This window comes from Schistocerca gregaria, chromosome 6 (assembly GCF_023897955.1).
Source record: "Schistocerca gregaria isolate iqSchGreg1 chromosome 6, iqSchGreg1.2, whole genome shotgun sequence".
Taxonomy (NCBI): domain Eukaryota; kingdom Metazoa; phylum Arthropoda; class Insecta; order Orthoptera; family Acrididae; genus Schistocerca; species Schistocerca gregaria.
The window spans coordinates 300,743,673-300,770,320 of NC_064925.1; the positions used below are offsets into that span (position 1 = coordinate 300,743,673).

Sequence of the window (26,648 nt, forward strand, 5' to 3'; positions counted from 1 at the left end):
GAAATGACAAACAGTTCATCATGAGGCAATGAAATGTGTGAGGATAATTTTTTTCACCGAATAGTTTCTTTAAAATCGTTTGAGGAAAGTTGTTGTGCCACTGGCGTGCGTACACTCCACTCTCGCGCCGTAGCTGAGGAGGTCATAAAACGTTTCGTTCGTAACGGAAGAAGCTCACAGCCATGTAGGTGATAGGCAACTGTGGCGGCCGTCCCTTCGGGTCAGACGGGTGGGCTTGCCCAGCGCGAAGAACGAGAATGTGTTTATGCCTGCTGGCCAAGTAGCCATGCGCGAGCTCTACTCTGGGAAGCCTACCACTCTCACCCAATCTGTCAAACACTTTGCTGTCTGGAACTCTGCGATTAGAAAATAGACATCCGTATTTGTGAACAGCGGCTCTAGAATTCCTATTGCAAAACCTGTAGACAAAGATTATATTATTGCACTCCGCAAGTGTGAAGAACTGTGGCGTTTTCAGTATGCTGACCTATACTGTTTTGACTGTACATGTTATGACACTGTAGTACACTAGTGCAGCCATTGTAGTACTAAAACGTGAAGTAAACAACGTGTACACTTGCAGTTCTTTCACCTCACCACACACAAGTGAAGTACTCATAGAAATGGTCAGTAAAGACGACGCTGCGTAGCCTGATGTCGTTTTGTTATATTCGGATGTGTATGCTGGTGAAGAAGGACGTGCGATTAATGCCTGTGATTTTCAAACAGCTGTATGTTGGATACGGTTAAGAAAACGTCATATGTCCATTTGAAGTTTTTGTTCCGAATCATCGATACTGCCACCCCTCAAAGTATTTAGCTGTAGTCTTGACTCGCCACCTCTTCAAATGGACAAGACACACGTCTAGTTTATAGACCCATATGTCGCACGCCCAGCTCCTGAGCTCTCACCGCCTCACGACTGCTTGTGTGGTTTCAGGGACGCGCAGTGTTCTCCTGGTACGACGGCGTGCTCACGGCGGACCCAGGCTACCTGGGCCGGGTGTCCCTGGTGTCTCCAGACGCGCCGTACGGGCGCGGCTCGGTCAACCTCACGTCCATCAGGGAGACGGACTCCGGCTGGTATGAGTGCGTCGTCTTCTTCCCCAACCGCACGCCGGCGACCAGACCCAACGGCACCTGGTTCCACCTCGCCGTAGAAGGTACGCCTCCGTCAGTCTTACTTAGGTGCTATTGCTATCCGCACACTGCTGCGCCAGAGTAGTGCTGTGTTTGAGTACGACTCGAACTACTCGACTTGGTTGTTTCATCGTCAGAAAAATCTCGTGTTCTTCTCGATCTTCCAATCACGCCGCGATCTAGTGACTTTCGTTAGTATTATTACTAAGAGGTGTCTTAGCACTTTAACGTAATTTAATAATATAAATAACTATGATACATGGATTATAAAATCTTGTTAGGTGCAGCTTACATGTAACAACAGTAACTAATAAATAAATAGAAGATCGCAATAGAGGGCCTTAGGAGTCTTGCACGGTCCACGCGGTTCTCCCCGTCGGAAGTTCGAGTCCTCCCTCGGACATGGTTATGTGTGTCGTCCTTAGCGTAAGTTTAGGTTAGATTAAGTATTGTGTAAGCTTAGGGACGGATGACCTCAGCAGTTTGGTCCCATAAGACCTTACCACAAATTTTCGCAATAGAGGATCCAGTCCAGCTCTAGAGTTTTCGCTCGGTTTGCGATATAGTGACTTCTGTTGATGGTGTCGCCACGACGGGTCTTGCTGCTATAATATATTTTCGATTACAGTTACGGTCAGTTTCGTGGGATTTATTTGGTTATTACTGATTTCATGTTTCATTAATTTTCATCTTGTTTCATTTGCGGATACCATCCTGTTTCTAGTATCACTAAAAGCTGGTGTCGTTTTCATTTGTTAGTCTAAAATGGGTACAGAGATCGAAATATTCATATGCAACACACTTGGAACATTATTACTATTTCTCAAAACCAAATGAAATGTGCCTGTTTCTGTGTCGAATAATATTTCTCAAACGACATTTCCCCCTTTGACTAGCAGCTTTACTTAAAAATCAACGTGAATGGTTACATATACATACACTATGGTACTGTATGAGAACTTTTTTCGAAATGTTTTTAAATACAAAAACAGTTTACGAGAGGAAGCAATTTAATGCTGTTTTCTCCGGTGTTTTACGAAACTCTCAAATTTTAAGTAATTATAGGTTGTTGTAGTGACTAGTTCATAGTTTCTCTGGTACCCCTTTAGTTCCCGCTGCGTGAACAACAGAAGCTTATCTACATCTACATCTAGATACATATTCCACAACCCACCTGACGGTGTGTGGCGGAGGGTACCTTGAGTACCTCTATCCGTTCTCCTTTCTATTCCTATCTCGTATTTTTCGTTGAAAGAAAGATTGTCGGTATGCCTCTGTGTGAGCTTTAATCCTCGTGGTCTCTTCGCGAGATATACGTAGGAGGGAGCAATAGACTGCTTGACTCCTCGGTGAAGGTATGTTCTCAAAACTTCAACAAAAGCCCGTACTGAGCTACTGAGCGTCTCTCTTGCAGAGTCTCCCACTGGAGTTTATCTGTCATCTTCGTATCGCTTTCGCGATTTCTAAATCATCCTGTTACGAGGCGCCCTGCTCTCCGTTGGATCTTCTCTATCTCTTCTATCAACTCTATCTGGTACGGATCCCACACTGCTGAGCAGTATTGAAGCACTGGGCGAACAAGCGTACTGTAACCTACTTGCCTCGTTTTCGGACTGCATTTCCTTAGGATTTTTCTTATCAATCTCACTCTGGCATCTGCTTTACCGACGATCAATTTTATATGGTCATTCCATTTTAAATCACTCATAATGCCTACTCCCAGATAATTCATGGAATTAACTGCTTCCAGTTGCTGACCTTCTATATCGTAGCTAAATGATAAAGGATCTTTCTTTCTATGTATTCGCAACACATTATACTTGTCTACATTGAGATTCAATTGCCATTCCCTGCACCATGCGTCAATTCGTTACAGATCCTCCTGCATTTCAGTACAATTTTCGATTGTTACGACCTCTCGATATACTACAGTATCATCACGAAAAAGCCCCAGTGAGCCTATCCACAAGGCTATTTATATGTATTGTGAATAGCAACGGTCCTACGACACTTCCCCTGCGGCACACCTGAAATCACTCTAACTTCGTAAGACTTTTCTCCACTGTGAATGACATGCTGCGTTCTGTTATCTAGTAATACTTCAATCCTATCACACAAAATTGGTCTGATAGTCCATATGCTCTTACTATGTTCATTAAACGACTGTGGAGAACTGTATCAAACCCCTATCGGAAGTCAAGAAACACGGTATCTACCTGGAAACCCGTGTCTATGGCTCTCTGAGTCTCGTGTACGAATAGCGCGAGCTGGATTTCACATGATCGTCTTTTTCTAAACCCATGCTGATTCCTACACAGTAGATTTCTAGTCTCCAGAAAAGTCATTATACTCGAATATAATACGTGTTCCAAAATTCTACAACTGATAGACGTTAGAGATATAGGTCTATAGTTCTGCACATGTGTTCGACATCCCTTCTTGAAAACGGGGATTACCTGTGCCCTTTTCCAATCCTTTAGAACGATACGTTCTTCCAGAGACCTACGGTACACCGTGGCAAGAAGGGAGGCAAGTTCCTTCGCATACTCCGTGTAAAATCGAACTGGTATCCCATCAGGTCCAGCGGCCTTTTTTCTTTTGAGCTATTTTAATCTTTTTTCTATCGCTCTGTCATCTATTTCGATACCTACCATGTTGACATCTGAGTGACACTCTAGAGAAGGATCTACAGTGCAGTCTTCCTGTGTGAAACAGCTTTGGAAAAAGACATTTAAGGTTTTGATCTTTAGTCTGGCATCCTTTGTTTCAGTACCATTTTGGTCACAGAGTGTCTGGACATTTTGTTTTGATCCACCTACCGCTTTCACATAAGACCAAATTTTTTTAGGATTTTCTGCCAGTTCAGTACACAGAACTTTACTTTCGAATTCATTGAACGCCTCCCGCATAGCCCTCCTCACATTACATTTAGTTTCGTCTAATTTTTGCTTGTTTGCTGTGAAGTTCCCTTTGCTTCCGTAACAGTTTTCTAACTCGGTTGTTGTACCACGGTGGCTCTTTTCCATTTCTTACGATCTTGCTTGGCACATACTCATCTAATGCATATTGTACGATGGTTTTGAACTTTGTCCACTGATCCTCAACACTATCTGTACTTGAGACAAAACTTTTGCGTTGAGCCGTCAAGTCCCATGAAATCTGCTTTTTGTCACTTTTGCTAAACAGGAAAATCTTCCTACCTTTGTTAATATTTATATTTACGCCTGAAATCATCGATGCAGTAACAGCTTTATGATCACTGATTCCCTGTTCTGCGTTAACTGTTTCGAACAGTTTGTGTCTGTTTGCCACCAGAAGGTCTAATATGTTACGCCACGAGTCGGTTCTCTGTTTAACTGCTCAAGGTAGTTTTCAGATGATGCACTTAAAAAATTTCACTGTAATCTTTGTCCCTGTCCCCCGTTATAAGCCTTTGAGTCTCCCAGTTTATATCAGGTAAATTAAAATCTCCATCCAAAACTATAACATGGTCGGGAAATCTATTCAAAATATTTTCCAAATTTTCCTTCAGGTGTTCTGCCACAGCAGCTGCTGAGCCAGGGGGCCTATAGAGACATCCAATTACCATATTTGAACCTGCTTCAACAGTGACCTTCACACAAAATATTTCATATTTAGGATCTCCGTCAATTTCCTTCGATAATGTTGCACTTTTTATCGCTGTAAATACGCCTTCCCCTTCACTGTCCAGCCTGTCTCTTTGGTATACATTACAATCTGAATTTAGAGTTTCATTATTGTTTCAGCCAACTTTCCGTCCCTAGTACTATGTGGCCATTGTGACCGTTTATTAATGAGGGCAGTTTTGGGACCTTTCTATAGACGCTCCTGCAGTTTACTATTACCACGTTAATATTGTCATTCCTTGTTGCCTACTGCTACCTTGTCGCGTCTCAGGAGGCGTCTTATCGGGTCTAGGGAGGGAATTCTCTAACCTAAAAAACGCGCATGTGCACTCCACACGTACTCCGCTCCCTTGTAGCCACTTCCTGCATGTAGTGACGCCTGTCATTTTCAAGGGGGACCCTACATTTCTCCACCCGATAGCGGAGGTCGAGAAATTTGCACCCCAGATCTCCTCAGAATCGGCTTATAACCAGAGGATAGCGATCGGTTCTGGGAACGACACTACAACTAGTTAGCTCAGATTCCACCCCGCGAGCGAGGCTTTCTGCATTTACCAACTCCGCCAACCGCCTTTATGAACTGAAGATGACCTCTGAACCCAGCGGCCATGCCGGAAAGCAGACAGAATGAACACTGGCCTTCTTCCCCGACCTTTCCGCTATTTCCCTAAGGGGCTCCATCACCCGCCTAACACTGGAGCTCCCAATCACTAATAAACCCCTCGCTCCGTGTGCCTGCTCGGACCTTGCTGAAGGAGCGGCCACATGTCCACTCACAGGCAGAGCGGGCGATGCCACACGGCCAGCCTCCACATTTACCCTCCGCCTCGCGCGACGCGAACGCCCTGAAACTCGCCACTCCCCTTGGGGAGAGGGTGGGCCAACCGCGCCCGGTACCCGCGAAGATGTCTCGACAGCAAGGACAGTGGGTGAAGGATGTAACACCTGGGGTGTGCCATGCGACGCATCAGACTCCCCACTGCCGCTACACTCCGAGGCAGCCTGAAGACGGCTGACCGCGGCCATTAACACGCTCAGCTGTTCGCGAACAGTGGCCAGCTCCTCCTGCGTCCGTACACAGCAGTCACACATCACATCCCTCCTATGAAATCAACAGTTTACTGTAGAGAGTTAAGTAATAAACTTTTAACTACACTGCTAATTCACCAAAAGCGCCTGATAGCTGACTAAAATGTTACTTCTTGTTGGAAACAATGAAAATAAGCAGTAACTGTCTCTGTACTGTATCCAAAACAAACACATAATCTATGGAACACTTTTACTAGTACTCGAAAGTTAAAGCTTCCTAAAGGCCAAAACTCACGGAAAAGGAAGTGACAAGTAAGAAAAACACAGTTAATACTTAAATTTAAGTAGCTTGCTGCACAGCAGATGTGAAGCAGACGGTGAAGCAGACGGCAGTTACGACAACACTTGTAAAGGAGATCCCAATAGAAATGTCAAAACGTTGGTTGCGTAAAAAAAAAAAAAAAAAAAAAAAAAATGGAGGAATAAGATTTTCCTTCAATTCTTCATTCCTTAAAATCATCGCAAAATTTACAAATTAATAATCCTACGACAGTAGACATTTTACAACGAGCAAAAATTAAATGAACTTCAACATGGAGACAAATACTCCTGATCAACGCAACTTTGATTCTACTGCATTCCCTTGAAACTTAAAAGAAAGATAGTATACATTTAATAAGGTATCTCCTGTCTTGGCAAAGAATTTTATGGTTGAAAGTTGCATTGAATTCCGAGTGATGCCTAATACATTTTACACAAGAACATCGTTTGCTGCCTTCAGCTGTTTCAAAAATCCTGCCACATATCAAATTTCCATTTATCATACCTAAAAGTACTTGATTTCCGATTGTCAGAGAAAGTAATTATGGAAGAAGAACCCGCGGATCTAAATTAATTTCGATGCACGTGCTTCTCCGTATGGTACACATATTAAAACACACAATGTCTACGTGCGTCGGCTGTATTTGGTAAAATAATCCCCTCCGACTCGTCGGCTACTATGATAACACAGCACATGATCAGAGGAAGGACGCTGCACGATAACTCAGAATTCCTCGCCAGTTAACCGATTATTTGGCAGTACTTTAACGTTTCTGGAAAAAATAACTCAGTGTATTGTTTGCCAAGTAAAAGCGGTTTCCTGAATGTAATTAAATGTCTAAATTCATTAGTTTCTTTTAGAAAAATCACCTGTTCATTAGCGATTACGCCATTCTAGTGCTTAAAATATTGCTCTATTTTATGTGATTCACTCTATACACACATTTATATGTATACATACATTTAAATTAAAGAACCTTCCATGGTTTCTGTCTGTATGTTTGGGCTAGTGTTGTTATGTATTTTGATGGGGTTTTGGTTCAAGTGGCTCAGAGCACTATGGGACTTAACTTCTGAGTTCATCAGTCCCCTAGAACTTAGAACGACTTAAACCTAACTAACCTAAGGACATCACACACATACATGCCAGAGGCAGGATTCGAACCTGCGTCCGTAGCGGTCGCGCAGCTCCAGACTGTAGCGCCTAGAACCGCTCGTCCACTCCAGCTGGTGATGGGGTTTTCTCCAACAGATTGATTGAACTACGGGGAAAGTGTGTGTATACTTTATAAATACTTCACTGAAACTGGCTGAAATATGAAAACTGCGTAAACGGTTTTTCTGTTTGCGGAGCAAAGTAACTGATGACGGCACGAGTAGAGAGGATATAAAATGTAAACTGACAATCGCAAAAAATCAGTTTCGAACAAATATGCACTGACGGAAAAAATTCGCAACACAAAAAAGGCGTAGAGTAATAAAATTTCTAGAATTCATTTGTCTAGGTAGCATATTTAAGTCATTAACACTGTAAGATCACAGGCTTATTTAAGAGCGAGATAAACCATTGAAAATGTAAAATTCTGGTACTATAAAAACTGGTGTAACAGCAAGCATGTTGAATGCAATCATTCAAACGTGCATGAATTATGTCGTTGATGTAACAAATGTCAGTTTCTAGGATAGAGTCCCATGCCTTTTGCACTTGGTCACTCAGTACAGGGACGGCTAATGCTGTCTGTAGATGACGCTGGAGTTGTCGTCCGATGATCTCCCATATGTGTTCGATTGGAGACAGGCCTGGTGGTCGAGGCAAAGCCAACATGTGGACTCTGTAGAGCATGTTGGGTTACAACAGTGGTATGTGGGCGAACCTTATGCTGTTGGACAACACTCCCTGAAATGCTGCACGTAAATTTCAACACAACAGGTCGAATCACGAGTGTGCGTGAAATAACCAAGAGAGTGCTCCTACTGTCGTACGAAACCGCACCCCAGACTATAACTTCAGGTGTAGGCTTGGTGTGTCCAGCATGCAGACAGGTTGATTGCTGGCCCTCGACTGGTCCCCTCCTAACCAACGCACGGCCCTCCACTACCACCGAGACAGAACTAGCTTTCATGAGGAAACACAAAAGATCTCCATCCGGCCCACCCATGAGCTCTCCCTTGACACTACAAAAATCGCAAATGGCGGTGGCTTGGGGTCAGTGCATTGCACGCAACAGGGCGTCTGGCTCGAAGCTGTCCTTGAAGTAACCTATTTGTTATCAGTTTACTGTGTCACAGTTGCGCCAGCTGCTGCTCAGATTACTGCTGAAGATTCAGTACGACGTGCCGGAGCCATAAGCCGAACTCAATAGTCTTTCCTCTTGGTAGTGCCTTGTGGCCGTCCGGAGCTCGGTCTTCTTGCCACCGTACATTATCGTGACCATCGCTGCCAGTAGTTGTGTACAGTGGCTACAGTTCTGCCAAGTCTTTCTGCAATGTCGCAGAAGGAACATTCAGCTTCTCGTAGCTAAATTACACGACTTCGTTCAAACTCAGTGAGGTACTGACAATATCGGCTTTGTCACCTTAAAAGCATTTTTAGCTAAATTCAGTTCACTTCGTACAATCTCAAAGGCAACTAACACGACCGCTACCGCGTGCATTTAACGCAAACCTGATCTGAATTCTGAAAGTGGCGCTACTGTCCCCATTCTCGTGCCACTCGCACGAAATTTGAATAAATATAATCTTTCAGATGTGGAAACTCGCTTACTGACTTCTACTTATGTTGCACAACAATTTCTTGGTGTTGCAATTTTTTTCATCTGTAGATTTAAGCCTTTGTAGTCTTTTCCGGTGGTATTTAATTGGAGTGAGTCATGTAAGGAAGTGAAACATGGACGATAAATAGTTAAGAAAAGAAGAGAAGCATTTGAAATGTGATGCCAGACATGGATACAGAAGATTAGACGGATGGAAATTTGTTACACAGTTTGACTAAAAGGAGGGATCACCTGATATTACACATTCTGAGACCTCAAGGAATCACCAGTTTAGTATTATAACTGTATGTGTGTGTGTGTGTGTGTGTGTGTGTGTGTGTGCGTGTGGGGGGGGGGGGGGGGGAGGGTCAGGGAGCAAAATTCACATATGGAGACCAAGACATGAATACAGTAACCAGATTCAGAAGTATGTGGGACACAGGAGTTATTCAGAGATGAAAATGTTTCCACAGGATACAAGTTTGAATAGCTGCTTCAAATCTGTCTTCAGACTGAGGACCATAACAACAACATCTGTGCAACCTTGCATGCACTGCTTCAGTTGTTTAAATCAGTGGTAGTATTGACTCACCAATTTTTTGTTTAATTTCATTCATAACTACATGTAGTGGTCTGTAAACTAAGTTATTTGCTACGCCAGACAAGACGTTCAGTGGTAGATTCTTAGTGCTACCCATGCGAAGGCGGTGTGGCACGTTAGTGTTCTAAAGATGTGATCTGACAAAGCCTGCGTGAATCTCTTTCCTCACTCATGAAACGAAAGGACAACAACGAAGAAAGAAGGAAAGGAACTGTCTGGCTGTTCCCAATTATGAAGCAACACGCTTTGTTGGTCGACTAAGTATGACGCTAAAAATTTAGGTGCTCCCAATTGTGCCTAGCCAGCGAATGACTTAGAAACGGTGCCAGTTACAATACATCAGGGTTCTTAGTGCCCACCTCATAGCTACTAGGAATCAGTGTTGCTTGAGAGGAACATTGTGGACTAAAGCGTTAACCGATCCTCTGACAGCCTTAATCACAAGCGCAATGAGAGGGACGCAGAATGCTAGAACATCGGTTTACATGACGTTCAAGGCACTAGAGCGGGCCGCTTAACTTACAGGCAACTGCATATTTCCTTTCCTTCCAAGAAACGTTTTCTTAGAGTATGTTAATATACTGAATTATCGTGTATTACGTATGCTATTTTTTGGTAGTACATACTTTGTAACACATCGTGCAAGCTTGTCTTAGTACAGAGTTAAAAAGACCACAATAATTTAATGATTCTGTGTAAATCCTTGTTGGTGAGGACGTGCATTATTACGTTTCTCATATTCCCATTTTCGTTGTTATCGCAACCGGTTACCAATTTATTAGTTTCTGGTCACAAAGCCCACTGAAAAATCACTTTAGATCCTAAATTGCCTGATATCTCTCTATTGGTCCCCACGGAATCATCCTACACGAAATTAGCACACAATAATGAAGTTTCCAAACATTGAGTATAAAAGCTACCATTTACATGCCTTGTATGAAATTTGAAAGTGAAAAATAAAACCTCAAGACGACGTAGATCGCTTATTTTTCTTCCTTGTGAACTGTCAAAACCTACTATAGACACCACAAGAGTAGCTTTATAACTGCTAATTTTGTCATGTGCTGTTTGCAGTATACTTCACTATTACTTTAGTGGAGAAACGAGGATTAACGCAGTCTGATAAGATTAACTGTATGGCTACATTCCATCCAAGACTATCTTCGTTTGAGGTTTGGTTCTATTTAAGCAGAAACAAGAGCTAGATCTCAGATATGCTCCGCTTCCAAAGTTGTTAAGCGGGAGCCAGGACTAAACGAGTGTTAAATATTTTCAACTTGCAGGGAATCACGTATACAGAATCAGTACGTAAACATTTATATCTCACGGGACACTAGAACCTGTCTGACAAATCTTGATTTGTGCAACTATGGAACGGTCGTCACTGCACAATATGTTTTTAACTGCGTGAACCACCTACATATAACTTCCCCCTCGTCGTACAGAACACCAGAGAAAACGTGGCATACTCAACCACATCTGCTGTCGGATAATAATCGCACTGCAGTTATTAAGCCAAGAGCATTACGCTGTGCCAACCGCACGCATGCCCACAGCGGCAACGAAATCGTAACTTTCTTGGTGTGTCGGTCATATCCATCTGCGTGGTGAACACCATGTTCATATTGTAACTACGGGGCTACTGAAGTTGACTTGGCACAAGTCGGTTATACAGCGACGTACAGCTGAACGTGAACCCTGAACCACGGTGTGACTAGACATTTTATTGCATTAACAAACGTTACCTGAGCTGAAAGTGGCAATAAGTGAAATGAAAACCCTAGGACTGACGGACTACAGAATGTCGCACCTCTCGATCCGTATTTGACAGTTATCTATTACCACATGCAAGAAGACTTCATCTTTCCTCTACGCCCTCAAACAGTTTCGGAACATATTTCCATAGGATACGAAACGTACTACTGAATATCCATTACTGCGGTGTAATCCAGCACGGCACGAGGAACGAGAACACCACACAGTCAGAATTACCTATCGATGGTTATATGCCTTACATAGGCAACAAGCGCCTATTTTTCACTGCGGCAGTGCTTGATACGCCCAGTTTGACAGCTTGTAGTCAGACAAGTTACATGAGTACCATATATTACATTTGCTCCTCAGAGCTCATGCATTCCACTACCTCTCATCAGCGAACATACCTCTCATCATAATCGAAGCAAAAGGCCTCACTTCCAGGTAACCCAGCTGTCACCATTCATCAAATTCAAAGATTCACAAATTCCTTTCCTGTAGATGCTCTCCGCCTCTGGAACAAGCTACTCTGTACTTCGTGCACAACTCAATGTCCTGTTGCTTTTAAGGAGAAGTTGAGGCACTTCTTTTTGTCACGCTCATAATGTTTCCGAAAAATTAATGTACACAACACCTCACCCAAAAGTTTCAGGAAATTTTTTTTAAAGACATTTATTGCTTCTTAATGTAAAGAAGCTTAAAAATTTTAAAATTATATTCCTTTCGCATCTGTACATCGCTGTGAACATTCGAAAATCCGTGTCTAGTTGCCTGCAACTACTCAGTCCAAAAGATTAAGGTCGCTTCCGCGGTGTTCCTATAACCCAAGACACTTTAGCAGAGGCCGGCCGCTGTGGCCGAGCGGTTCTACGCGCTACAGTCTGGAACCGTGCGACTGCTACGGTCGCAGATTCGAATCCTGCCTCGGGCATTGATGTGTGTGATGTGCTTCGGTTAGTTAGGTGTAAGTAGTTCTAAGTTGTCGGGGACTGATGACCTCAGATGTTAAGTCCCATAGTGCTCAGAGCCATTTGAACCATTTGAATTTGAACACACGGACTTCCTTCCATTCGTCAGTTACCAGCACACGGACTTCCTTCTCTTCGTCAGTCACCACTCCGCAAACTTTCTCATCCCTAATTCGTCTCTCACTCTACATTATACAGTTTGCATAATTTCGTCCTTTTTGTCTAATGGATAAACTGCCCTACCTCTTCCGATTGCTGTAAGACCAAGTTCTTCAAAGAAGATACCAAGTAAGTCTGAGGTAATCTGCTACAATAGGTAAGTGTTAAAATTAGTGGAGACGACAATTATAACGAAGTATTTACTTTCGAGAAAACCATAAGCTTTCTACCACACCACACAGTTGTAGTTTTCCTAGGACCTGACAAAGACGTTGGGCGGCAACAGCCACGCTGCCGCTTCGAAAATAATTGGTCGCAGTGGCCTCTGGCACTTCCTTACAGTGTGGAAGCCAGGATCCCTCTAGCCGGTCTCACCAGCGCAGACGCTCTGTTAGTACTAGTACAGGTGAACAGTAGTTTTCTTTTTGCCTACACGTCTGCCAGCCAGAGACACCAGTAAAAATTTTAACTGGATCTTAGTGCAGCTACTTTATGACATAACATAGTTCACATAATCATGTTGATCCAAACAAATAAATATTCTTACGAGATTTGTCTCGTTCTTCTCTCAATTTGTGATTATTGGCTCCTTAGCAACCCCCCAGTATATCCATATCCACGATCTGGTGTAATCAAAGAGACAGAAGCTTGAAACACTTGATAAACACTTGCTACTATAAATAATTTCCTGTGCCATCTAATTCAGTGAATTCTGTGGAATGTAAGCACCGATTCATTCTAATAAATCATAAAGGTCTCACTAATGTGTCCGAACAGCAGCATCTCAGTTTAATTTCTGACTCTACTCAATGAAACTATGAAGACAGGGATGTAAAAAAAAGCAGGTGACACTCGTGAAGAGCTTAAAACGTTCTGGAGAAAAATACAATTGCTAATCAGTTACTAAATTTATTTACGAGCCCAACACGTAAAATAAGAAAACGCGTATCATGATTGTAGTTATCACCGTCTGAACGAGTATTAAGGTTATCATCGTGACCAGGCAAAAATACTTTCTGTCTCTACATGAAGGATATAGATTCTGCTGACAAACATTATTACTTTTGATGACTGATGTGTTGTCATATATAATCAACTCATTTTTCCCAGCCGTTCGTCAGGAAGCAATTTGATTTTGATTGAATGTACAGTTAGCACTTACGGCCGGGTGTGAAGAACTTAAAAACCTTTTGAAAGCAATGTAGAGTGTAGTAATAGATGTCGTAATGATAAAAAAAGCGGAGCCAAAGTATCTGAAATATATTAGAAAGGAGAGTAACAACATTCTTAGTAACAAAATTAGGAAAAATGTAGGAGTGGAAGAAGTGGCAAGGGGGATTTTGCAGGATGACCGAAACCGAAGCAGGGAAGATAACTAAGCAGACTAACACAGGTATCCTTCCGAAATTTTGGGAACCATAGTAGCAAGGAAAATGGAACGTTCAATAAATAGGTTCCATAATAAGTAATTTAGTCTGAGTACTACAGGCACCTCAAAGCCACGTTGCTCAGATGACTGTCAGACCAAGAGATTTAAAGTATAATTTATATTTCTTTGTTATCATGGGAGAGTTCTATTTATTTATCCTGCAAGGACAAAACTATAACAGGCGCACTTATTAGTTGCTAACAGAATATTTAACTATTACCTCCAAATCTTAACAAAAAGAACGCTCAGCAAATATATCCAGTCCTTTTATATCAGTCTGCTATAACGCCGCTATTAAACAGACGTGCACATATGACATTAAGGAATAAAGATGAGAAAATATTGTTAACACTCTAAAGAAACATAGAAAAAAATTTTAATGATATAATCAGTGAAAATACCAGGGAAAGCGTGGTTAAAAATATGAAAAAATACGTTGCTTTGACAGACATCCTAACTTCTTCACAACCCGAAGAAGAGAAGGTTGAGCTTTGCTTCGATAGATGGACTATCTGATATAGCATATGAACCGTGGTGCTACTCACATCTTGAGAAAATCAAAAACTATAATCTCACCACAGTTATTTAAAGGAAACAGGAAGCCCGAGATCAGTGGTGATGGACAAGGTTGTGATTGTTTTACAATATTAATTTAACTCAAAACAGAGGTTATTACAAACTTCAATTCGGACAGTTGCTCTCTTACTGATTCAATACACAAATCTTCACTTTAATTGAATTACGTAAACACGAATAAGAATCATATTTGGCGTCCGAAACCAAAATCATTGACCGTAGGCGCTGTGAAATAATAAATCATAAACAATCGTTCTAGTTTAACCATATCTCGAAAGACTAGTAGCACTATACACTTCCAACCCAAAGTTACACAACTTCATTACAAAAACAAAGATCTGAAAGCTTAATAAAACTGAACTTCCGACATTAAGGTCTACAGTGAAGCATGCTGATACTAAAAATGCAACGTGGGCCAACCAATGCCGCAAAACTGACACACAGGGAAAATAACAAGTGCACATTCATTAAAGATACACAAATGATTAATATAAGTGTTAAATAAGAACCCAACGGCTTGTGCACAGGCACACTAGCAGGCGGTATGTATCTATATATAGTCCGACCTGCCTCACAATGAGCGGTCATGATAAGAATCCATAATCGCACCGACGCCAGGAAACGAGCAGACTTAACAAATGGCCTGCAGCACAAGTACATTGCAATGAAAACAAGGTCAAACCTCATAATAAGCATGCCCCCAAATTCTTATGAAGCAATACTCTAACATTACCCGTCTCCCAGAATATTAACTGGAAACTTAGAGATCACTTCCAGTTGCCTTAAGGCACTTTCAACAAGGTCAAATCTCAGCCACACTGGGATATATAATAAGCATGCCCCCAAATTCTTATGAAGCAATACTCTAACATTACCCGTCTCCCAGAATATTAGCAGGAAACTTAGAGATCACTTCCAGTTGCCTTAAGGCACTTGCGACATTAAGTAAACATACTACACTCCTGGAAATGGAAAAAAGAACACATTGACACCGGTGTGTTAGACCCACCATACTTGCTCCGGACACTGCGAGAGGGCTGTACAAGCAATGATCACACACACGGCAAAGGGGACACACCAGGAACCGCGGTGTTGGCCGTCGAATGGCGCTAGCTGCGCAGCATTTGTGCACCGCCGCCGTCAGTGTCAGCCAGTTTGCCGTGGCATACGGAGCTCCATCGCAGTCTTTAACACTGGTAGCATGCCGCGACAGCGTAAACGTGAACCGTATGTGCAGTTGACGGACTTTGAGCGAGGGCGTATAGTGGGCATGCGGGAGGCCGGGTGGACGTACCGCCGAATTGCTCAACACGTGGGGCGTGAGGTCTCCACAGTACATCGATGTTGTCGCTAGTGGTCGGCGGAAGGTGCACGTGCCCGTCGACCTGGGACCGGACCGCAGCGACGCACGGATGCACGCCAAGACCGTAGGATCCTACGCAGTGCCGTAGGGGACCGCACCGCCACTTCCCAGCAAATTAGGGACACTGTTGCTCCTGGGGTATCGGCGAGGACCATTCGCAACCATCTCCATGAAGCTGGGCTACGGTCCCGCACACCGTTAGGCCGTCTTCCGCTCACGCCCCAACATCGTGCAGCCCGCCTCCAGTGGTGTCGCGACAGGCGTGAATGGAGGGACGAATGGAGACGTGTCGTCTTCAGCGATGAGAGTCGCTTCTGCCTTGGTGCCAATGATGGTCGTATGCGTGTTTGGCGCAGTGCAGGTGAGCGCCACAATCAGGACTGCATACGACCGAGGCACACAGGGCCAACACACGGCATCATGGTGTGGGGAGCGATCTCCTACACTGGCCGTACACCTCTGGTGATCGTCGAGGGGACATTGAATAGTGCACGGTACATCCAAACCGTCATCGAACCCATCGTTCTACCATTCCTAGACCGGCAAGGGAACTTGCTGTTCCAACAGGACAGTGCACGTCCGCATGTATCCCGTGTCACCCAACGTGCTGTAGAAGGTGTAAGTCAACTACCCTGGCCAGAAAGGTCTCCGGATCTGTCCCCCATTGAGCATGTTTGGGACTGGATGAAGCGTCGTCTCACGCGGTCTGCACGTCCAGCACGAACGCTGGTCCAACTGAGGCGCCAGGTGGAAATGGCATGGCAAGCCGTTCCCCAGGACTACATCCAGCATCTCTACGATCGTCTCCATGGGAGAATAGCAGCCTGCATTGCTGCGAAAGGTGGATATACACTGTACTAGTGCCGACGTTGTGCATGCTCTGTTGCCTGTGTCTATGTGCCTGTTGTTCTGTCAGTGTGATCATGTGATGTATCTGACCCCAGGAATGTGTCAATAAAGTTTCCCCTTCCTGGGACAATGAATTCACGGTGTTCTTATTCCAATTTCCAGGAGTGTAAATCCTGCCATGACAAATGATTAAACCATTAACTCTACAGCTGCCGGGCGCATACACAACCGCAACCAGTCCCAAAGCGGTCAATGTGTCATAAACCAAGTTAAAACTTGCATGGAAGCCACTTAAAACACACATTCCACAGATGATGAGAAACGAAATGAGGAACATCTCCGGCAGCTACCCATGCCGGAATAAGTTTCATCAATCTTTTTAGTTAAACACAGAATAAAAGTCATACGCAACTTGGAGCTGGGAAGCTGTTCAGCGTGAGACGACGAGCCCACCAAAATTTTGCACGTCAAGGCGCCCAATGATCGTCACCGTACATCCGGCGCTACAAAAGAGAAGGGTGGCGAGCGCGGTGAGCCCATGCACCACGGTTAGGGACGCAGGCTTGTTTTCAACACAAGTTGGCTCGTTTAAACGCCGACAGGAGACACTCTCGTCACACATTCACTAGGAAAACCCGCCGGGAGGAGCAGTCAAAGATGGCAAGACAGGCGAATATCGATATCAGCGATGTAACTAGAACACCCTACCTCCAGTCGGTACGGCTCAGCATACTCTAGGAAAGTAGATGGAAAGTGAGGAAAAGGCCAAGCCAGAAGGAAGTGACTAGACAACGGCACTAACGGCAAAGCAACGTTGGACATCAACAGCAAATGTACGCGCAGAAACATAAATAAATGGTGGAGGCATGTGGAGCAGGCTTGTTATCGACGTAGGTCCTGTCATATAAAAGGGAAAGAGAGATTATGTCACAGTTGATTGTATCAAATTCTTTGCTCAGATCTCTAGAGTGGTTAAATAATTGACTCAATTCCTTCCTTGCCTTTTTTCTCTAGCTGTATCGGATGTACGTAGGAGAGTAACGTTCCTGCTTTTGGGTAGAAAAAATTCCACCACGGAGAGTAGTTTATACATTTTTTCTGAGCAATCTAACTTACAGCCCACAACGTAGCACAATTTGGAAGGTTTCAGCTTAGCTTAAGAGGAAGTTTCCTCGTTCTGTAATCACCTCGTCACCATTAATGACATTTCGTTCACGTAGTAACTCCTTTAGTTTTCAAAAGGGGCAGAAATCGCTTGGGTGTCAGGTTCAGATAATAAGTCGAATGTTATCAGATTTAGTACTCTAGGCATAAACAAAGAATCACAGTGCATTGTACAATGTGAGTGTGCATATTGTCATAGACGAGTCACAAATATGAGGGCTATATTTTTTTCAACCTCTGATCGGTCACGAAATTAAAAATACAGTGAAAATCTCTTAAGACTTGGCGCAGGTGTGTTCCGTAGTGTCAATAGTAAGGCTGTCGCACTTTTCAGTTCTGATCACGCAGTGATCACATAAATACGCTTACAATAATAGGGTTTCCTGCCAAGTGAGAAGTGACTGCTGAGGGCTGCCTCCTTGTTCCATGCAGCCCACGTAATATAGCTGTCACGCGTTTCTTTCTTCATGACAATGCTCGACGGCACACTGCACGTGCAACAATGACACTCCTGCAGTCCACACTTGGTCCCTATGATTGTCATTTCTTCGCCCACATGAGCCACTGGCTATGAGGAAAGCGTTTTGGTACAGACAGCGAGCTGCAAACTAACGTAGGGAATTGGCAGAAGGCAACCTCTTTGATGATGGTATTGGAATGTTGGTACCGGTACTACGCTACTACAATTGTCTGAAATGGAGTGATGACTATATAGATCAGTAGCGGGAAGCTGTAGCTAAATTATGCAGATAAACAATTTTTTTTAACTATTTGACGCGTTATGCGACCTACCCATTGTTGATTTAAAAAATAGCGCTCGTATGTCTCAGTCATTCGAGTTATCTTCTGTTGATTTCAGGTTGACGATTACTTAGACGATTTTTGTTATACTGCGACATGGTCGTCTTCTCACTTTCTTGCACACTCTATCAGGAGAGGTCTTGACAGGTTAAGGAGGGAGAAGGGTACAGAGAGGTGGGAAGCGGCATCAGGCAACAGGAGGAACCAGCCTTGAACTTTGTCTGACAGCTTCGTGGTGAATGTGGAAAATAGATTTGACTTGTTGCTTCAGTTAGAAGCTAGTGAGCCTCAAGCAGTTGCGTGTGTAGACAGGGCACAACAAACTTTCAGCAACAAATTGAAAAGTAAGAATGTAGGGAAATCAGTAAAGAGAAAGAAAATGTTGTCACGTAATTCCCGTGGAAGAGATGTTGGCCAAGTTTTGCAGGATGAACTAGGATCAGAATACCAGGTCACCAATTTCTTTAAATCTAGTGCTGGTCTGGAGCAGGTGACAGAGGATTTAGAATCACTTTGTAAAGATTTTACTAAGGAAGACATCGTGGTTATAGTGAGTGGGCTAGATAATAGTAGTATTGACAGAGATCATGAGTACAGCATACAGTGTGACCTGGCAAAGATTGCATCAGCATCGAAGCATACTAGTATTAAGTTTCATTCTGTTCTTGGGCGCCATGACTGACATTATTTGAACTCTTCTCTCAGGAGAGTTAATTTGGAGTTGGAACGGCTGGTTATGTCGGGTACAGGGTCACACATTGGTGTCGTTCCTGTCGATTCCCTCAATAGGTGGGATTATACTAGGCATGGCCTTCACCTCAGCAGGAAAGGGAAGGGTAAACTGGCTGGGAAAACAGCGGGAAAGTTAAAGGGGGCAGGCACTGTCATGAGTCATAAAAAACTAGTGGTTCTAGGGTTCACAAAAATCCTTTTTTAAGGGTAGGACGGAAAGAAACAAAGTTTTACGATAGGTCAGGATTGAGAAAAACCTTCAGTTTGAGAAAGAAACAAAAAAAATTATTCTAACTTAATACATCAGCATAAACAGTTCTTGGTTAAGAATTTTCAACAATTCGCAGAAATTTCGACTCTATCCAATTTTAACTCAGTCAATGTGAAATGTCAGGTGTCTTTATTACATCAAAATATTAGAGGACTGAGAGATAAATTTAATGAATTAATCTGACATAATTTGCCTCTTTCAGTTTCATGTGACCACTGGTATAGAACTTCTAAGTGTTATAGGATTTCGATTATCATCTCAGTTTTGTAGAGCAGAAATGGAGAAAGAAGGAGTTGCCACATTCATCAGGAAATATCATAAATTTAAGAACATAGACAGTCATAAAGTTTGCCTAGAACAGCATATGGACAGATGTGCAACAGAAGTAGAATTTCATAAAATGTCCTTCATAGTATTAAGTGTATATCAAGGCATGCAGGTAAGTTTAATCTGTTCATAAACCACCTTAAAGCTGTACTGGCCAATTTAACAGCCAACAACAAAGAAATAGTGGTTGATGGTGACTTCAGTGTTGATTTCCTTAAAGACTGTCCCAATAAGAACTTATTTAAGTGATGAACAAAATCATTCTACTTAATTCCCAAATAGGATAGCTCACAAACAGTCAGTGATAATACCTTTATAGAAAAGTCCAATGAACAAAATTATATTATATACTATATTATAGTCAATGACATCTCATACCATGACATGCAGTTCCTTCTGTTAAATTTTAATACTGAACAGGATACAAAATCTTTTAAATCTGAACTCAAGAGGGTAATCAATAAGCCAAAAACTGATTATTTTGCGACACTCCTCAGAGACATTCAGTGGAGTGATGTTTACAGTGATCATGGCATGAATGAAAAATATAACACTTTTTCTTATAAAGTGCTTACCTTATTTTAACACTGTTTTCCCCAAAAACTAACCAAGCTTAGAGCAAAGCTACAAAGAAGCTCTGGAATACTCAAAGAATATAGGTATCTTGTAAAACAAAAAGAAAACTGTATCTGTCAATCCTAAACAGCTCCGATGTTGATGCTATAGCACATTACAAGAAATACTGCAAAATATTAAAGACTATAATACGAACATCAAAGCAAATATATTACTAGGAAAAGATTGTTAATCACATAACAAAATAAAGACAATATGGGACATAGTGAAGGAGGTGACCGGTAGAACCAGACATGAAGAGGGACAAATAGCATTAAGAGTAAGTGATACATTGGTGACATATGTATAGTGTTGCAGAACTTTTTAACAAACATTTCATAACTGTTACTGAAAAGATGGAGTTGTCAGGCTCTGTAGATGCTGCTAGTGTGTATGATGAAATATCAACAACAATAATTAAAGAGTGTGATTCTGAATTAAGTATCTGTGTAACAAGTCGTTTATCAGTGCAATATTTCCTGAATGGTTAAAATATGCTGAAGTTAAGCCACTGTTTAAGAAGCGAGATAAAGAAATAGCATCAAATTTCCATGCAATTTCACTTTTGCCTGCATTCTCAAAAAATTTAGAAAAAGTAATGTACAATAGGTTTTATAACCATCGTATCTCAAATAACATACTGTCAAAGTCACAGTTCGGATTTCTAAAGTGTTCTGATATTGAGAAGACTATCTACACTTACAGTGAAAATATGCTTAATTCATTAGATAAAAAATTGCAGGCAACTGGTATATTTTGTGATCTGTCAAAGGCATTTGACTGTGTAAATCACAATATCCTTTTAAGTAAATTAGAATATTATAGTGTAACAGGATATTCTGCAAAATGGTTCAAATCTTATATCTCTGGCAGGAAACAAAGGAAGTTATTAGGAAAGAGAAATGTATCAAGCTATCAGGCATCATCCAACTGGGAACTAATTACATGTAGCGTCCCACAAGGTTCCATTTCAGGGCCTTTACTTTTTCTTGTGTATATCAATGACCTTTCATCAGTACCATTACCAGATGCCAAGTTCCTTTCGTTTGCCGATGATACAAACATTGCAATAAATAGCAAATCAAGTGTAGTCTTAGAAAGATCGGATGATAAAATATTTATAGACATTAATCAATGGTCCCTAGCCAAACTTTGAAAAAACATACCACATGTAGTTCTGAACTTGTAAGGGGTGTCCCACGAGTATATGCCTACCATATGACGACTAGCAGATGGAAGAAGTGGACAAGATTAAATTCTTGAGATTACCGTTTCATAATAAATTCAACTGGGAGGTGTACATCACAGAACTGCTGAAACGTTTAAACAAATCTCAATTTGTAATGCAAATTTCGTCTGACATAGGGGATATAAAAATGAAAAATCTGGCATACTACGCTTACTTTCCATCCATAATGTCATATGGAATTATTTTTTGATGTAATTCATCAAGCCAAGTTAAAGTTTTCTGTTGACATAAACGTGCGATAAGTGTTACATGTGGTGTGAAGTCAAGAACATCCTGCAGAGGCATGTTTAGGGAACTAGGGATACTAACTATTGCTTCCCAATATATTTATTCCTAAAGAAAATTTGTCATTAAAAATATATCACTTTTTCAAACCAATGGCACATTTTGTGGAATCAGTACTAGAAGTAAAAATAATCTTCGTAAGGATTTAATGTCACTTATTCTTGTACAAAAAGGTGTGAATTATTCAGGAACAGACATTTTCAATAACTTGCCAGCAACTGTAAAAAGCTTAACAACCAATGCAATTCAGTTTAAGAGAAGCCTAAAGGATTTATTGGTGGCAATCTCCTTCTATTCATTGATGAATTTCTCAGTAGGACCAACTGATTTTGTGTGAGAGTGTATATAAAGTACAATCTAACTTCTGCTCTATTTCAGTGGAGTAATGAGTTAATTGTAAATAAGTACTGTAGTAGTTCTATTATATGTTTATTAGCTTATAAATAATTTTTTTAAAAAAATTCAGTGCATTAATGCGATCTTAGTAAATGAGTGTTGTAAATGATCCTTTCATATAGTGTTTGTTAAAAAAATAACGATCATTCCACTTGGGACCTGTGGAAGGTACATTAGCTTATTTGTTTTAGTTGTAAATATTTGTCATGTATTATGGTTTTTCTGACATGTTCTACATCCTGGAGGACATCCTTACTACAGATCAATTGGAATGGGAGTAAATCTAATATAATCTTATCCAAAACGAGTACTACTTCTATTTATTTCTACTCTTGGCCTACTGCCATCATCAGATCAAAACTTGTATCTTGTAAAACAAAGCCAGTTTTTATAAAGCATACTAAGGCGGAAGTGGGGAGTCAATAACCTGCTTGAGAATAGATTCTGTTGTAACTGATTTTGAATATTGTTTTACAAGTTACGAGTTCTGATTCGATTATGGCAGTAGCCCAAACGTCATTATAAATTTATCCTAATAATAAACAGTAAACTCTCGCATCTGTCTGTTTGAACATGCTAATCTCCAAAAGTAGTAGATGAGGTTTCATGAATTCTTCATTGTCTGTTTGAACATGCTAATCTCCAAAAGTAGTAGATGAGGTTTCATGGATTCTTCATTGTCTGTTTCAACATGCTAATCTCCAAAAGTAGTAGATGAGGTTTAGTGGATTCTTCATAGGTAGCTTGAGGCAACTTGGAGCAGTGTATATACTTTATTTCATCAGAATCTGAGATTTTCTCTAAAATCGTCTCTTCAGCATTGTAGTTCCGGTGTTTGATCATCAAGGCGTAGGACACAAAGAACCAATAGACAGCGGTGTTAATTTCGTAGTCAGTCAAAGAACCAATAGGTAGTATTACTCGTAGTTTTCTTTTTGCTTTGATTTTTAACTCAGCGGCAGACTTAATTTTGGAAATCTGCATCAGTGATAGAATTAAGCACCACAATTTTATTTTAACGAATAGAAACTAACATTGAATTTACTTGGCTAGGATATATGAATTTATAGATTTCGTTTTGTGTATTAAAAATTTAACGAGATTTCTGTCCTTTTTTCGATAGGTTTTATTAGTATTCTTTGCTAGGAAAAACCGATTTCTTAAATTTGCTTTAGGATTTGGGAGCCTACTAATTACACTTTATTTTCATTTTATTTACGAATAAACATGTGTAGAAATGCTCGAGTCTTTCTGAACACAACAGAACAGCTAAAAGACTAAGTATTATTAGGTTTTAAGAACCCAATGAAGGTCGTGAGGCGAGACCCACTGCAGCTCGACAACATCAGGCTTTAACTCGCTCTTTGGAAACTTCTACCCCAAGTGCAGCTCGATGTAGTTCTGATGGATAACCTCGTACATTATCTCACTCCTCAGTATCGTACGCTTACAAAGACGTAAAGTTACTTTTCTCCAACGCAACATTATAAAAGCGGGAATTCTGACGCGTGGTGGCGCAGACGAGCGAGTTTTTATATCCCAGAGCGTGCTTATTTCTAACAATTCATCATTTTGCTGTAAATGTGTACAATTTCCCGTGACCTTATGTTATGCCATGACAATTAAAGAAAGGACAAGGCGTATTGCGGGCGTGGACCACATGCACGCATGTCAGAGGGAACGTTGTATCGCCCTTCTTGACAACACTGGCACTGCAATTTCTTATTTATCGGTCGATACCGGGCCTGTGATGTGCAAACAAAATATCTCTCCCGTTCGGGAAGAATATTAATGGGATGTACGAGTACAGGTATGACACATGGATTACAACGTATGGAAGGTTAGGTCGGGCCGTGAGTCTTGCTCGGATAACCAAAACACTTACGGCGACCGCCCATGTATAGCAGAGTCCAGGTCTGGTATAAATTTTCAATGTCGTTATTCAATTACACAGCTGAAGGCTGCCCATATTTGCAACTGTGAATTGAATTCATGTTATAGTGTCGTACCTTTTCCGCACGCTTTTGCGTCTCTCTTTCCCGTGTTATTGAAATAACTAGCTCATCGATCCTGTCCCCATCTTACAAGGGGCTACCAAAAATATCGGAGAATTCCATTGTACGACAGTGCACCGCTAGAACTCTCAATGAACACGTATCCGCTGCTGAGGCACATAACTGCTTCATCCGTGGAGTATGCAGTTGTTAGTTGTAGTGAAGTGTGTCAGAACGTGATTTAGTGGTTCTACGACCTGTGAAATGGATAACTTGAAGGAGCAATGGATTTGCATCAAATTCTGTTTCAAGTTGAATGCTGCTAGACAGATTGGTGAGAGTGGACTGTGTCAATCAAAAATGTTTGAGTGGTTCAGGAGCATCAAGGAGGGCCGAGAATCTGTGGAAGATGACAAACATTCCGGTCAACCATCAACAAGCTCACACCGGAAATGGGCATGAAAGTGCGAAACGTGATTCACGAAGATCGAAGGGAGGTAATTCACGTTTGTAGCAGACCTGGGCTGTCGTACGGTACATGTCAACGAATTTCAGCAGATGATCTGAACATAAGAAAAATTGCTGTGAAGTATGTCCCTCGCCTTCTCAGCATCGACCAACGAAACATCAATATTGAGACGTGCACTGAGCTGCAACAAAAAGTTCTAGGGTACCCAGAGTCATAACAGGTGACGAATGTTAGGCTTTCGGCTAAGATACTGAAATGCAGCAGGAATCATCACAATGGAAAACGCTACCTACTTTAAGGCCGAAAAAAGTTCAACAAGGTCGCAGCAGTATGAAGTCAACGCTGATAATTTTTTTCGACATTCGGGGTATAGCACGTAAGGAGTTTGTTCCACCTGGTCATACTGACAACAGACAGTTTTACTGCGACATTTAGAGACGACTGAGGGAAAATGTTCGGCGCAAACAACCAGAATTGTGAAAAAAACTGGTTGGAGCACCATTACAACGCACACGCACACACATCACACTTCGTGGTGAATTCCTGGCCAAAAGCGATATGGCAACTGTCTCCCATGCTCCCTAATCAGCAGATGTAACCCTGTAAAATTTCTCCCCGGAGATGAAAAATCAAAAATTTTTAAACACGATAGTTACATTGGTATAAAACAGCGCTTGATTTACTTATAATCAATTACTCAAAATGACAGTCACAATCACCTTCAGGGCATAGTTACCAACCTGCACAGGCATGATAACGACTCCAGCAAGCGACCAAATGGTGTAAATGGCCCTGAAGAATGACCCGAACGCGGGTTGAAACCGGTAGGCGTCAAAATAAATAATGCTATTTTAACTGTCATTTTGAATAATGGAGATGAAAAATCACTTAGATAGAGCGACGTTTTAACTTGACTGAAGACATCCATCTGGAATCGCTACAGCCCTGAATTTTCTTCATTCTGCGGACTCGCAGAAGTGCTTCCAAAGTGGAAATAACGCTAGAATCGTTGCATACACGCCCGACGAGACTCCTCTGAAGGTGACGGAGGACGTCAGGATGTAAGTATAGTTATCTGATTTTTACAATGAAATTCTTGGACATTTTGTGTATGACTCCATACTACTTCAAACATTGTATACAAAGAAGCTTTGTAAGTCAGAAATAAATTCCATGCATATGAAGTCTCTGACGCAGCTACAAATAAATAAATGGGCAGTGCCGGACTTGAGAAATATACGAGGGTCACTCCAAAAGAAATGCACACTATTTTTGGAAAAATACAGTTTTCATTCTGAATATGTGAAAGTTTTACAGTGTGTAGATACATGCTTCCTGCTCTTTTTTTTTTTAATTTAGTTCAACCTGTTCCCGTGAGTGGCGCCGTCACAGCATGTCTTCAATATGGCTGCTACACTTGACGTTCGTCAGAAGCAACGTACTGTCATAGAATTCCAGTGTGTAGATACATGCTTCCTGCTCTTTTTTTTTTTTAATTTAGTTCAACCTGTTCCCGTGAGTGGCGCCGTCACAGCATGTCTTCAATATGGCTGCTACACTTGACGTTCGTCAGAAGCAACGTACTGTCATAGAATTCCTGTGCTGTGAAAACGAGACAGTGGGAAACATTCACAAGAGGTTGAAAAATGTATATGGAGATGCTGCTCTCGTTCGCAGTACGGTTGGTCGTTTGGCGAACAGATTACGTGATGAAAGTGGGCACGGAAATATTGAGGATTGTCCTCGCAGTGGCAG

The 26,648-nt window shown here is 41.7% G+C and overlaps 1 protein-coding gene across 2 annotated transcripts in view; it reads left to right on the forward strand.

Moving 5' to 3' along the window:
* The window catches only part of LOC126278393 (protein borderless), a 470,529-nt gene that overhangs the window by 306,223 nt on the left and 137,658 nt on the right, over positions 1-26,648 (forward strand). For both annotated transcript variants that reach the window (XM_049978493.1, XM_049978492.1), the window contains one exon: positions 941-1,163. In XM_049978493.1, the coding sequence (XP_049834450.1) occupies positions 941-1,163 (223 nt within the window). The remainder of the gene's footprint in view (positions 1-940; positions 1,164-26,648) is intronic.